Source organism: Rhipicephalus microplus, chromosome X (genome assembly GCF_043290135.1).
Source record: "Rhipicephalus microplus isolate Deutch F79 chromosome X, USDA_Rmic, whole genome shotgun sequence".
NCBI classification, from domain to species: Eukaryota; Metazoa; Arthropoda; class Arachnida; order Ixodida; family Ixodidae; genus Rhipicephalus; species Rhipicephalus microplus.
The window spans coordinates 137,127,473-137,140,141 of record NC_134710.1 but is presented as its reverse complement, the minus strand read 5'-3'; the positions used below and the strand labels follow the sequence as shown (position 1 = coordinate 137,140,141).

The following is a 12,669-nucleotide window of genomic DNA, read 5'->3' as shown; positions in this document are numbered from 1 at the left end:
GGACAAGTTGCCAAGCGAAAATTTAAACCGTCTCTCCTACTTTAAGCTGCCACAATTGTGACAAGCACTACACCTATGAGACCACGAATTTCAAGGAAAGAGTGAACCCCTCACCCCCCTCATTCATTATAGCCGAGAATCGACCCTACAAAAAGTTCATGTTCCTCACTGTGAAACACAACACGAATATGATTTCAGGAAACTACGTGACCTCATATGCCCTCGCTAAGCATGTGGATTCGACAGGCCACCAAACTGACTGGTCAAGTGTGCGTGTTCCGGCCAAAGAAAAGCTTACATCACGCCTGCACCTGAAATACCAGCACATGCAGACAACTGCACATATGCTGAGCAGGAGTGATGGGACGCTTCCAACAATGTACTTCCCATGCTCACATCATGTACTTAGACGTACTTCATCTCATTTTTCGTTTTCAGTTGACTGTTTTCAAAAAAAGATTTACAAGATCAACAAATTTACAGGTAAGTGTCCCAAAGTAAAAAAAAAAATAGTGGGGTGGCGTGCCTTTCTTATGGCTGTTTTTGTGATCAAAGCTCCCGTAGCGGGTGCCATAATGTCAGTGAACTTTGTATTCTATTGGTAGGTGTATCCTTTCGCTTCTTCACTAAGAAGGAACAGTTGGGCACTGCTCTTTTTTCCCACAACTTTTAACTGGTCACTGTAGTTGCAGCTGAAGGCATGGATTTTCTAAGCTTTCATCAATAGTAACGCTTATTTTTGTGATGACTGCACAGGCTACAGTAAGTTTCCATGACAAGGCCAGATTTTTCAGAAATTCCCTGACTTTTTCAGAGGGGTCCAAATTCCCTGACTTTTCCACGTTGGTAGACACCCTGATTTATCCTGTCATATTTCACAGCCAACTGCCATATTATAATGAAGCTGAGGGCCACACATAGGATTCATACATCAAGCCCCTAATCGTCCTGCAAAAAAAGTGGTATCTATTTGATATCAAATGAAACTACAAAATCTCAACTAAACTACTCTTTAATCAATACCAAACCACGACCCTTACAACAACTCATAAAAATTATAAAACAACAATAACAGTTAATAAAACTCTGACAAGCAATATTCCTCTTCATTGTTCCTATTTTGTATTTTGACAATTCCAACCAAGAGGCAGTCGTGGTAACCTTCTAAAACCTTCTAAATGTTGAAAGAAGTAACCTTCTAACCTTCTAAATGTTGAATTCAATAGTCAATCTCGCGCCAAAATCCAGGTGTTTGTAACATGTTTTAGTTTGACTATATTTCGTTAAAGTTCAGTACAATAATAAAGTAATTATTGAAACATATCGCAACCATTTTAGTGACGATGACATTAGGAAAAACTTTCGGCGAAAGTATCCCAGCGTCCCGCCGCGGTAGTCTAGTGGCTAGGGTACCCGGCTGCTGACCCGCAGGTTGCGGAATCGAACCCCGGCTGGGGCGGCTGCATTTCCGACGGAGGCGGAAATGTTGTAGGCCCGTGTGCTCAGATTTGGGTGCACGTTAAAGAACCCCAGGTGGTCGAAATTTCCGGAGCCCTCCACTACGGCGTCTCTCATAATCATATGGTGGTTTAGGGACGTTAAACCCTACATATCAATCAATCAATCAAAGTATCCCAGCATACGAGAGGCTTCAGCGGTTATAGAGTTTACCAGGATTGTTCATTGGTAATGAGAACTCCCATGTTCCCTTGTCCCAAGTACGGGTATCATGTCACGCATTCTGGTGGGATGTTATTAAGCACGTAAGTCGGGCAGATTACGTTATCACGCGAAATTCTCGCACTCTTGCATGTTTCCCAAGTTTGATTTTATGCACCATGTTGGGCATTACTCATTAGTGTTATTGAAGTCGACTTAAATCACTCGCAAATTAGTGTTGCATAAAAAAGTTACAAAACAGAAATAAAGCGTAAAAACGAACTTTGATTTGGCGTTGAAAGTGCGCGCGCGCGCCATCGAGAAAGCCGCATGCGTGTCTCGTACAGACAGTTTACCTGCTTTAGGCATTGGCCAGGCGTCCCATCATCTTGGTTTTCAGCAGTATTCAGCTCCCTGTAGGAAGGAAGTGAACGCGTCAGTACGAACCAGCAGAATGAAAATAAGCGATTGCGTCAGTTTTTTCTTTGTTTTGTTTTTACAGCAACAAGCGAATACATGCGACAAGAACGTTCCTAAACGTAACACTCGCAGCTACCGCATACAACACATCCTAGCACACGGCAGAATGTTATCACTAACGAATAACCAGTTCACTCTCATCACAAAGATTCAGGAAAAGGAGGTAATGAAAGTTCTACATACCTTTCCAAGTGAACATCGCAGCGATCCTCACAGGCTACGTTTTCTCCGTTTTCATCCATATTCGTCTATTGCGCGACTATAAACACATCACCAATGCTACTCACAACATTATTGAAGCATGTCACGACACAAACCTATGAAGAAGGCTTCGCACCACGGTTCGCACCCTCACAGTGACATAGAACAAAAGCAATGCGAACTGAGCGAAAATTATGGCGGAAGTCACGTGCTTTTTCCGGGGGGGGGGGGGGGGGTTACTAGCAGGGCACGTTTTGTGTCGTCTGCATCAGCACTCGTATGACCGTGTTGTTGATAGCCCGCTGGAGTTCTTAGTGTGCATTTAATACAGCTCTTGCGCTTCGAAGATAGTGCGGTGTGTCGAAAGCCTACAGTGAGAGTTTGTCTTTGCGGTTGCGAGTTTATTTTATATCGCTTGAGGTCCAAAGCGGTCGTTTCCGATGCTCGTGACCATTTCACCGAAAATGATTGGCGCCGCACCTTCGCTGTTTTCCTTCGGCACTGTACTTGCGTGCCTCAGCAAAGGAAGCCTACAATCATAAGACGAGAACGGCAGGGTCCACGGCCCTTAATGCGAGAGGCGGTGGTGAACCGTTTGGTGTACGACAGTCACAACTACCGGAAAGCGTGGCCCAATGTTCTCACCAGAGTCAACAATTAGACGTGCCTGACATAGAAGGTAATTCATTGTTCGAATTATCGTTACCTGTTAACGTTTTGCGCGCGGTAACTTCATTTTTGGCCGAGTTTCATTCGATATGGTCGCAGTCGGCTGACCCGCACGCTGCTGCGAATGATACTCGTTCGCAGCAGCGTGCGGTACACAGTAAAGCATAATTCCGAGGTACTTAATCTGGCTAAATGGCAAGGCAAATTAAATAATATTTCACTGTTACGTAACCGTAACAATACGTTACGTAACGCGAACTTACCGTATCTGCAAAAGAAAACACTGCAGCTTGTCGCACCGTTGCTCTCCTGAATTCAGCTAATTAAACACGAAGTGCAAAGCTGCAAGTTTATTGTATATTCACGATATGAGCCGTAATGACGCTGCGAATGGCACACAGGCACTCCACAAACGTTTGCTCATAATCAGCACAAACGTTTCGCTTTTCAAGATCATCTCTCAGATGGCGGCGGCGGTGCCGGCCGACGTGTCTGAAATGAATGAATGTGTAGTTAAAAAAAAAAGAAAAGGGCACTATCTTCTCTGCCATGGAGGAAGAAAAACGTTCTCTGCAGTACGGTTTTAGCAAGGTCGATGTTACAGTACGGTCCCTATAATATACTGGCCAATATTCTAGGGGCACGACTCGCCTGCCTCTCGCTGGCACCCGTTGCGCATGCGCGAGACTCTTTTTTACTTCCGGCTTCACAAAATGTGAGCGTGAAGGACCTCATAATCGGCCAATCCCCTTCTTTGGGGACGAGCCATTTGCAGAGGAAAACAACAAGGCATTTCCTTCCTCCGTGCATTACAGCCTCTCCTCAGCTCCATGGTCGTAGCCGAAGCGCCAAAATCAATCCTAGCTACTATTTATAGATTGTTACAGTTTGTGGGAGCAATTTTTTGGTTTGTGAAACGCTTTGCGGTGGCGACTCCGTACTTGAGGGTGCCTAGGTACATTTTAACCTGGTTGTGTGTACATACATGCATTGTACGTGTGTGTGTATATATACACTGTGTGCATAATTCGCTAGCCTCGTTGATGCCAGGGAACGCGGCTCAGGTGTTGGGCGGGACACGGGATGTGAGCAGAGTGCTTTGAATGTTTCTGTGGGTTGCACGCTAGGCAATCACTGGTGCTGTGCTGTTCTCAATTGTAACTTTTCCCGCTCTTCTGCTGGGTCGATGTTTTGCACAAATCAGTGTATCATTTTCGTAGTTGTGTGGAAAACTACAGACTACTAAAGTGTGTTTACAAGTTCTTTTTGCCGCTCTTATATGATGTCTGCACGGTATAACCACAATATGCCACGCGGTAACCCGTGTGGTCAAACAGTAAGAATTTTTGGTTGACGCTAAAGGTTCGTTCATTAGCATATCAGTTGGCGAAAGAGTGCTTTTTCTCGACTTATTGTGTCTCGTTGTTCAGAGTTTTGTCATTGGACACTTGATGCATAAAGTACTAGACCGTTTTAGCCAACGAGAGTTCTGTGACGATGCAGATCCGTGGTTTAACAAATTCACTGGGAACGATGACGGAGAAGTATTTTTCATTGACAGAGACACTATTAAAGAACACGTCATATGTGTTCTCAAGCTATATACATATGCACTTTAATTTTTATCACAGTTTGGCACGAATTAAAGCAGGTGGCAAATCAGACTAGGGTGGTACATTCTCAATTTTTATGAAAAGGTACACGGGAGCGCGTTGCTTGCGCACCACAGGGGCTGTTGTAAGCGCGTTCAAGTGGTAGCGAGAGCAACCACCCACCGCCTCCACAAGCGGCAAGACAAGACTGCAACCGCCTCCCTCTTCAATGGGATTACCGGCCTCTTGCTTACACACCTTTAAAGGGGAGGTGGTTGCAGTCTTGTCACTGTTTCCATATCATCAATGACTGCTTGCTTTGCTCACTGCAGGATGAGGCGAAAAGAGGTTGTGGTTGCTCTCGCACCCACTTGAATGCACTGCCAGCAGCCGCCGGAGCACGCAGGCCGCATGCTTCCGGGTTCCCTGTCATAAAAATTGACACTGTACATTACAGGACTCTGGCTGTCCTGTTAGAAATGTGCCCAGATATGTATGTTTGAAACTGTGGCAGCAAGAAGATTCTGTCTGTTTAAGTCACCTGCACTAGTCTCAATCGGTTCATGGTGCAAAATCAGAACTTCTAAATTGTGCAGCTCAAGTTTGGAAGTAAAGACACCTTGCAAAGTTGGAAACAAATGGTTCTGGCATGGGACAGACCTTGTGTTTTGTCTACCTAATGTACACCGTCGAAATAAACTTAGGTGGTTGTAAACATAGGCGTATCAGCCCGGAGGGGGGGGGGGGGGGGGCAAGGGGGGCGCGACCTCCTCCACTTTTGACAGTAGTCACTGACATTTTTGCCTCCATCGAAAATGCAGCCATCAAATAGATCATATATATATATATATATATATATATATATATATATATATATATATATATTAAGTAGGTTGTTTGCCCCCCCACTCGTGAATGAGTTGGTACACCACTGGTTGTAAACTGCATGGTCGATCTCCGAGTTATAAACACACATCACATTGCAGACATAGCAGATGCATGTAAAGGGGTTCCAAGATGAGAATTTTTAGTTTTATTTTTTTGGGTCAGATGAACGACCAAGCTCTTAGCAGCCTTCAGAATGTGCTGGTGAGTGTGCTATGGAAAATGAATGACAATGAGACTTAAAATAGTTCCTGTTCTTACCTCTCCCAGATCGCGATATGAGCTTCTTGTCGCATGCTTGCACTAGAGGTTGCGACATTTACCTGGCCTTTCTGCTCAGTGGCTACAATAATGATTCGATAGAAACCATTCTGTATATTTGGTGCCTGACATCATCACAACTAGCCACACTAGTGTGTGAAGTCACCAAAACTTGCACTGTAGCATGATGTCATGCTTTTGTCGATGTCTATGCAAAAAAGTTACTTCACTGTCAAAATAAAATATTGGAATGTTCCAAGCTTCATAGTTGCTCGGAGCTGTCTCTGTATAGGATATTTGTATGGCGGTGTAAACTTTAAAAGTGGCACGGTGCAGAGGACGCCATCATGGCACCACTGACATTGATGGTATGGATAGAGATTTGAGTTCATTGGAAATTCATATAAGATATAAGGACACAACAAAAAAGAAGACTCACTGTAATTGAGATGCTGCACACTGCCATTATTTTCATCACAGTAGCCTTACAGCTAGGGAACACAGTGACAAGAAAGAAGACTCACTGTGTTCAACACAGTACGTCTTCTTTCTTGTCACTGTGTTCCCTAGCTGTAAGGCTACTGTGATGAAAATAATGGCAGTGTGCAGCATCTCAATTGCTTCACATGATGTAGACAAACTGTGCAGATCTCTTTTTAATGTTTTGGAGCCTTGGGTACATTTTTGAGGAAAGGTAATACAAATATCAGCTATACTGAACAGCACAATACAGTATACTTTTGTTAAATGGAACATGAAGGGACCGGGAAAATGTGTTCTGTTAAGAGGAGTTTCATTGACTGAGAGAGGAACAAGGGTGGAGAATCCAAGTATGAAACCAATTGTGCTGGAGGGAGTTGTTACACTTAAGCAGCAGTTCCATTCAATAGATTTCTGTTTACTGAGAGTCTGCTGTATTTTTATATGATTTGATCTACTTTGCAAACAAGAGTTCGACTTATTTCACCACATTCTGAGCGTGTGCATAGTGCTTCTGCCAGTGGCGGAATAACTGTAGTCTTATGTGCTTTCTCTCTGTACATCAATTACTATCTGGAAGGCAACTATGAAGAAATTGTTATTTTTGTGTCCTACAGTGAAAATCGGGGTGTACGTCTGAGGGGAAGGCGAGGGGGGGTGTTGTTGTACTGCTATGTTCAGATTTGTTATCTGGCCATGCGCAAGTTATAAGACCCAACTTCCTTTTCCTTTTTTTTTTAGCTGATGGATCATATTGTCACGTTACACCGTAACTGTAACCTGTAGACAATGGCACACAAGGACGTCAAACTGATCCGAACAACGGCGGTATGACTATTGTTGTTCTCTGCACGCGCATCTTTGTCCTCTTCTGAACAGCGGCACATTCAAGCATGCTAGCATCTGTGGAAATAGTACTTTCAGAACTTGTACTAGTGGCATTACCCCCCTTCCCAAAGGACATCGTCCGGATGTCATAACATATTTACCAGATGAAAAGAAAACACGTACGATAAGCATTACACAAGGGGGTGTTCACAATCACTGTAAGTCTGCTCAAGAGAGTGTGACGAATAGTCGGCATTGGTAAAATGGTTTCATCCTCGAAACATGGACGACGTGTGGCTGTTGTGAACGGCGGGATTGACGAGCCTTGTCCTCGTCAAGAACCTCGTAGTTCACTTCGCTGAGACGACGGAGAACTCTATAGGGACCAAAATAGCGGCGTAACAACTTTTCCGACCGGCCCCGTTGTCGAATGGGAGTCCACAACCATACTCGTTCTCCGGGTTGGTAAGAGACATCGCGACGACGAGCGTTGTACCGCAGCGAGTCGATGCATTGTTGCTTATGGATTCGTTTGACTGCAAGCCTATGAGCCGCGTCTGCCAGTCTGATAAATTCGTTCATCTTGACACTAATCTTGTGTCTGTCTGGTAGAAGCATGGCATCCAGCATTGTAGTGACCTCCCTGCCGTAAAGCAACCGAAATGATGTGAATCCAGTTGGTTCTTGCACAGCGGTGTTGTAAGCGAACATGACGTAAGGGAGAATGTCATCACAGTTTTTGTGGTCTTGGTCAACGTACATGGATAGCATGTCGGCGATCGTCTTGTTTAGTCGCTCTGTAAGGCCGTTGCTTTGTGGGTGGTATGCAGTAGTTTTTCGATGTACTGTGCCGCTAAGCTGCATGACGTCTTGTATCATCCGGGCGGTAAAAGCTGTTTCACGATCAGTTATGACAGCTGCTGGTGCTCCATGTCGGAGGACGATGTTTTTCATAAAGAAGTGGACAGTCTCAATGGCAGTGCCACGTTGTAATGCCTTCGTTTCGCAGTAGCACATCATGTAATCAGTAGCGACCACAATCCAGTGGTTGCCGTCACGAGACTTGGGAAAAGGTCAGAGTAGATCCATGCCAATTTGTTGGAACGGTTGTGTCGGAGGAGCGACGGGCTTCAAAAAGCCGGCTGGGCGCTGATGTAGTGCTTTACGGCGCTGGCACTCGTGACAAGTCTTCACGTAATGCTTCACGTCTCGACTGAGCTTAGGCCAGTAGTAGTGTTGGCGAATCCGGGCCAAGGTACGTGTGAATCCCAAGTGGCCTGAGGAAGGCTCATCGTGACAGGCGGACAAGACATCGGCTCGTAACGCTGGCGGGACAACAAGCAGGTACTCAGTCGCGTAAGGGTCGAAGTTTCTTTTATAGAGGATATTTCTGCGGACGCAGAACGATCATGACGAGAGGGCGAATACTGGTAGTGGATGCGGCGTACAGCCTTCAAGATATTCAATGAATTGTCGAAGCTCGGAATCGTTCTTCTGCTGTTCAGCAAAGTCGGATACACTAACGGCGCAGAGAAAACGGCCGTCGATATCGTGATCACCTGACGCTGTCTTAAGAGGAGCTCGGGAAAGGCATTCGCGTCAGTATGCTTCTGGCCAGACTTGTACATGACTGTCAAATCGAACTCCTGAAGGCGTAAGCTCCACCTGGCCAGACGTCCGGAAGGGTCTTAAAGGTTCGCCAATCAGCAGAGCGCATGATGATCGGTAACAACTCTGAACGGGCGACCATACAGGTACGGTCTGAATTTAGCTATTGCCCAGACAACAGCTAAGCACTCCTTTTCAGTTGTTGTGTAATTCGCCTCCGCAGATGATAAAATCTGGCTCGCATAAGCAATAAGGCGTTCGACGCCGCCTTGCCACTGGATGAGGACTGCACCAAGGCCGATGTTACTGGCGTCTGTGTGTAGTTCAGTGTCGGCATATTCGTCGTAGTGTCCGAGTAAAGGCTCAGACTGGAGACGCTGCTGGAGCTCGCAGAAAGCGCGTGTTTGCTCAAGGCCCCACACGAAGGGAACGTCGTCTTTTGTCAGACGAGTGAGGGGTTCGGCAATGTTTGCGAAATTTTGCACAAAGCCTCTGTAGTACGTGCAGAAGCCTAAAAATCGACGCACATCACGTTTGTTGGTAGGTGGTGTAAAATCTGCGACAGCCAATGTTTTGTCTGGGTCCGGCCGAATACTATCAGGGCTAACAAGGTGACCGAGGAACTTTAATTCGTTGTAACCAAAATGACATTTTTCTGGTTTTAGTGATAGGCCTGACGTGCGAATTGCAACAAACACAGATCTAAATTGCTACAAATGCTACTCAAACGTTTGGGAGAAGACAATGACGTCGTCTAAGTAAACTAGGCATGCTTCCCACTTGAGACCGGAGAGCACTGTATCCATCATCCTCTGGAATGTCGCAGTGGCAGAACACAGACCGAAGGGCAGCACCTTGAATTCGTACAGACCATCAGGCGTTATGAATGCTGTTTTCTCTCGGTCGCGTTCATCAACTTCGATCTGCCAGTAGCCACTGCGTAAATCCATAGAGGAGAAGTATCGAGCACGTCGGAGGCGGTCTAGTGAGTCGTCGATGCGCGGAAGCGGATAAACGTCTTCCTTTGTGACTTTGTTGAGTTTGCGGTAATCGACGCAAAATCGGAGAGTGCCGTCTTTCTTTTTTACTAGTACGACGGGGGACGACCATGGGCTGTTCGAGGGTTGGATTACGCCATCTTCGAGCATCTGCTTCACTTGAGAACGTATAGCCTCTTGTTCCTTTTGTGATACTCGGTAGGCGTGCTGACGTATGGGTCGCTCAGCATGGTCAGTGACAATGCGGTGCTTTACGATTGGCGTTTGTTTTATCTTGGATGTAGATGCGAAACAGTTACTAAACATGCGGAGGATACAGCGGATTTGCTCTTTCTGCGCACATGACAGCTTCGGATTGACATCGACTGCATCGGCTACCGCGGTGTCACTTTCAATGGCTGCAGAAATGGGGGCTATCCTCGTACATGCTTCATCGTCAATGGATTCGAAATGAGCGATTGTTGTTCGCTTGGCCAAATGTTGGTATGCTGCACTAAAATTGGTGACCAACAACTCAGTCATACCACGTTTAAATTGAATTATGCCGCGGGCAACGCAGATTTGCTGAGACAAGAGCACCGAAAGGTTGGCTTCAGCGATATCACTACTGTCATGGTCTATGTCGCCCTGTACAGTAATGAACATACTGATGCGTGGCGGAAGTGTGACGGTGTCGTCGACAATGCGAAGCGCAGTCTTCTGCGGATTGGTATTTCTAGGCTTTGGGCCATAGTCGTCAGCAAACGTTACGAGGCAGTCTCGAAGATTTGTAACAGGGCCGTGCTCACGAAGGAAATCCATGCCAAGGATAACTTTCTGGGAGCATTCAGGAAGCACAACGAAAGAAGCAATGAACGTCGACTCACAGATTTGCAGCCTTGCAGTGCATCTCCCGATTGGTGTCAAGAGATGACCACCGGCTGTTCGAAGGTTTGGTCCATGCCCCCAAGGAGTCGTGACTTTCCTGAGTTCAGCCACAAGTTCAGCGCTGATAACTGAGTAGTCGGCGCCGGTGTCGACCAGAGCAGTCACTGGATGGTTGTCGACACGAACGGCTCGTTACTTTATATTTCTTGCCTCATTTTAAAGCTTTTATTTTTTAAACAAAAGGGTTTTAAATTGTGGTATTTTACCCATCTTCGCTGGCGTAAAAGCTAGAGGCTTTAACTTTTAAAAGGGCCCTGCAATAGTTTTTGAGCATGGTTAGAAAATTCTGCCGAGCAATAGTCGAGGCTCCTGAGAACGCAAACATTATAGCGTGGCATGTGGCCTAGAGTTTACAATAAATTCTCAAAGTCACCTAGAAATTGCTCCTGCTTCTCGCTACAAATTATGCCATATACCTAAATTTCTGTGCTGTATAGCCATTTCCACGGTGCTTGGCTGATTTGAGCATCGTCCGTTGCGTAGTTGCTATGGCCACAGTAGAAGGCCACCACATGACCGTGCATGCACATACAATTGCACTAAAAGTAAGCAGTGCGTTTGAAGAAAAACAAAGGGTTCAACGTCATGATGTGCGCTGATTACGAGGTGCATGTTCTTGTCCTCTTGTCATTCCCCTTCCTGCGTAACTTTGAGCAACCTCACTGGTTTAGAAGGAGAGTGGAACCACTTGAAGCAGGTGACTGATACTTGTAACTGCGCTCGCACTTGACGGATTCTTAAAATCTTCTCAGCATGTTATTTATAAAGGGTCATGCGCTAATAATGAGACTATTCCAGTACAATTTTGAAAAATGTTGCAGAGCCCCTTTTAGCATCTTAACACTAATGCATGCATCTCTAGTACCTGTGCCATCTAGCAGTTTGAGACAATTCACATGCATGAATCATCACATAGCATCATTTTGCTTATAAATGTCAGCATGCCAGTTTACTACATGTTGTACCACAATTTTTGCTGAGTTGGTCGGTAAGGTACTTCTTTGGAGATCCTGTGATAATTCTTGCTGCCTGCAAAACACTTAATGTAACATTCCCACAGAGCCCGTAACTTTTTTTATTGTTACCGTACAGGTGCCCTGAATGAAAGCTTATCAATGGTGTTGCATCTAAGAAGACGCCATGCAGCCTATTTAAAGAAACTGACATTTATTGTCTTTGTTTTGATTTACTGTGAGGTAAGCTTTAAATTTGTTCGTGACCATTTTGCATTAGCCATACATGTGGCTTTTATCGCTTGTAGATTGTATTCTTTCAGAACTGCTTTGAGTGAAAGTTTTGTATATTTTTAGTAGTGGCCCGTAAGCAACCTTTTGATATATTTTTTTTAAATTGTGGCACATTCCCTGTGAAAAACGTTTGTTTCACTTATATCCTGTTGATATTTCTCAAGCTCTTGATCCTTTAGTTAACATTCAGAGGGCACATAAAAAGTTTGCAGTTTGGGCTTTGTCTTACATTATGTGGACAATTAATAATTCTGAAATGAAGTGGGCCAAAACTACGGCATGATTGTGAGGCGTGCCATGGTGGGAGGCTCATGGGTAATTTTCTCCGCTTGTGGCTTTTTAAAGTGTACATCACCATCATCAGCTTCACTACGCCCACTGCAGGCTCTTCGCATGATCCCTCAATCAGCCCGGTCCTGTGCTTTCTGCTGCCACATCATACATGTGAACTTTTTAATCTCATCGGCCCTCCTAACTTTCTGTCTCCCCTTCGTGTGTTTGTCTTCTCTGGGAATGCAGTCAGTTACTCTGAATGACCTGTGGTTATCCTGCCTTTGCTCTACGTGCCCGTCCCATGTTAGTTTTTTCTTCTTGATTGCAATTACGATATCCTTAACCCCGGTTTGTTCCCTGACCCACTCTGCTCTCTTCTTATCTCTTAAGGTTACACCTATAATTTTCCTTTCTGTCGTTCGCTGCATCGTCCTTCTCCCTTCTTACACCCTTCTTTATTGGGATTATGTCGCTTTCTTCATGGAGAACTTTGGAGACTGTGGATACATTGTAGATTTCTTCTAGTATGTATATGTAGGGCTCATTGGTTCCCTTATTTCG

General features: G+C 45.2%; 2 protein-coding genes across 16 annotated transcripts in view; one reads left to right on the top strand and one right to left on the bottom strand.

Moving 5' to 3' along the window:
• Positions 1–2,553, bottom strand: part of LOC119176524 (zinc finger CCHC domain-containing protein 8 homolog) — an 80,706-nt gene extending 78,153 nt beyond the window's left edge. For both annotated transcript variants that reach the window (XM_075877810.1, XM_037427861.2), the window contains exons 1-2: positions 2,323–2,553; positions 2,016–2,073 (exon numbers count right to left, since the gene is read on the bottom strand). In XM_075877810.1, the coding sequence (XP_075733925.1) occupies positions 2,016–2,073; positions 2,323–2,381 (117 nt within the window). In that variant the 5' untranslated portion in view covers positions 2,382–2,553. The remainder of the gene's footprint in view (positions 1–2,015; positions 2,074–2,322) is intronic.
• A 24-nt stretch (positions 2,554–2,577) lies between these two features.
• The window catches only part of PGAP5 (Per1-like protein PGAP5), a 79,614-nt gene continuing 69,522 nt past the window's right edge, over positions 2,578–12,669 (top strand). For 3 of the 14 annotated variants that reach the window (XM_075877816.1, XM_075877813.1, XM_075877824.1), the window contains exon 1: positions 11,681–11,784. In XM_075877816.1, coding sequence (XP_075733931.1) covers positions 11,704–11,784 — 81 coding nt within the window. In that variant the 5' untranslated portion in view covers positions 11,681–11,703. Of the gene's footprint in view, positions 3,020–3,822; positions 4,002–6,968; positions 7,056–11,680; positions 11,785–12,669 lie in introns of those variants that run through there. The other 11 variants (XM_037427851.2, XM_075877818.1, XM_075877822.1 and 8 more) reach the window with 9 other exon arrangements.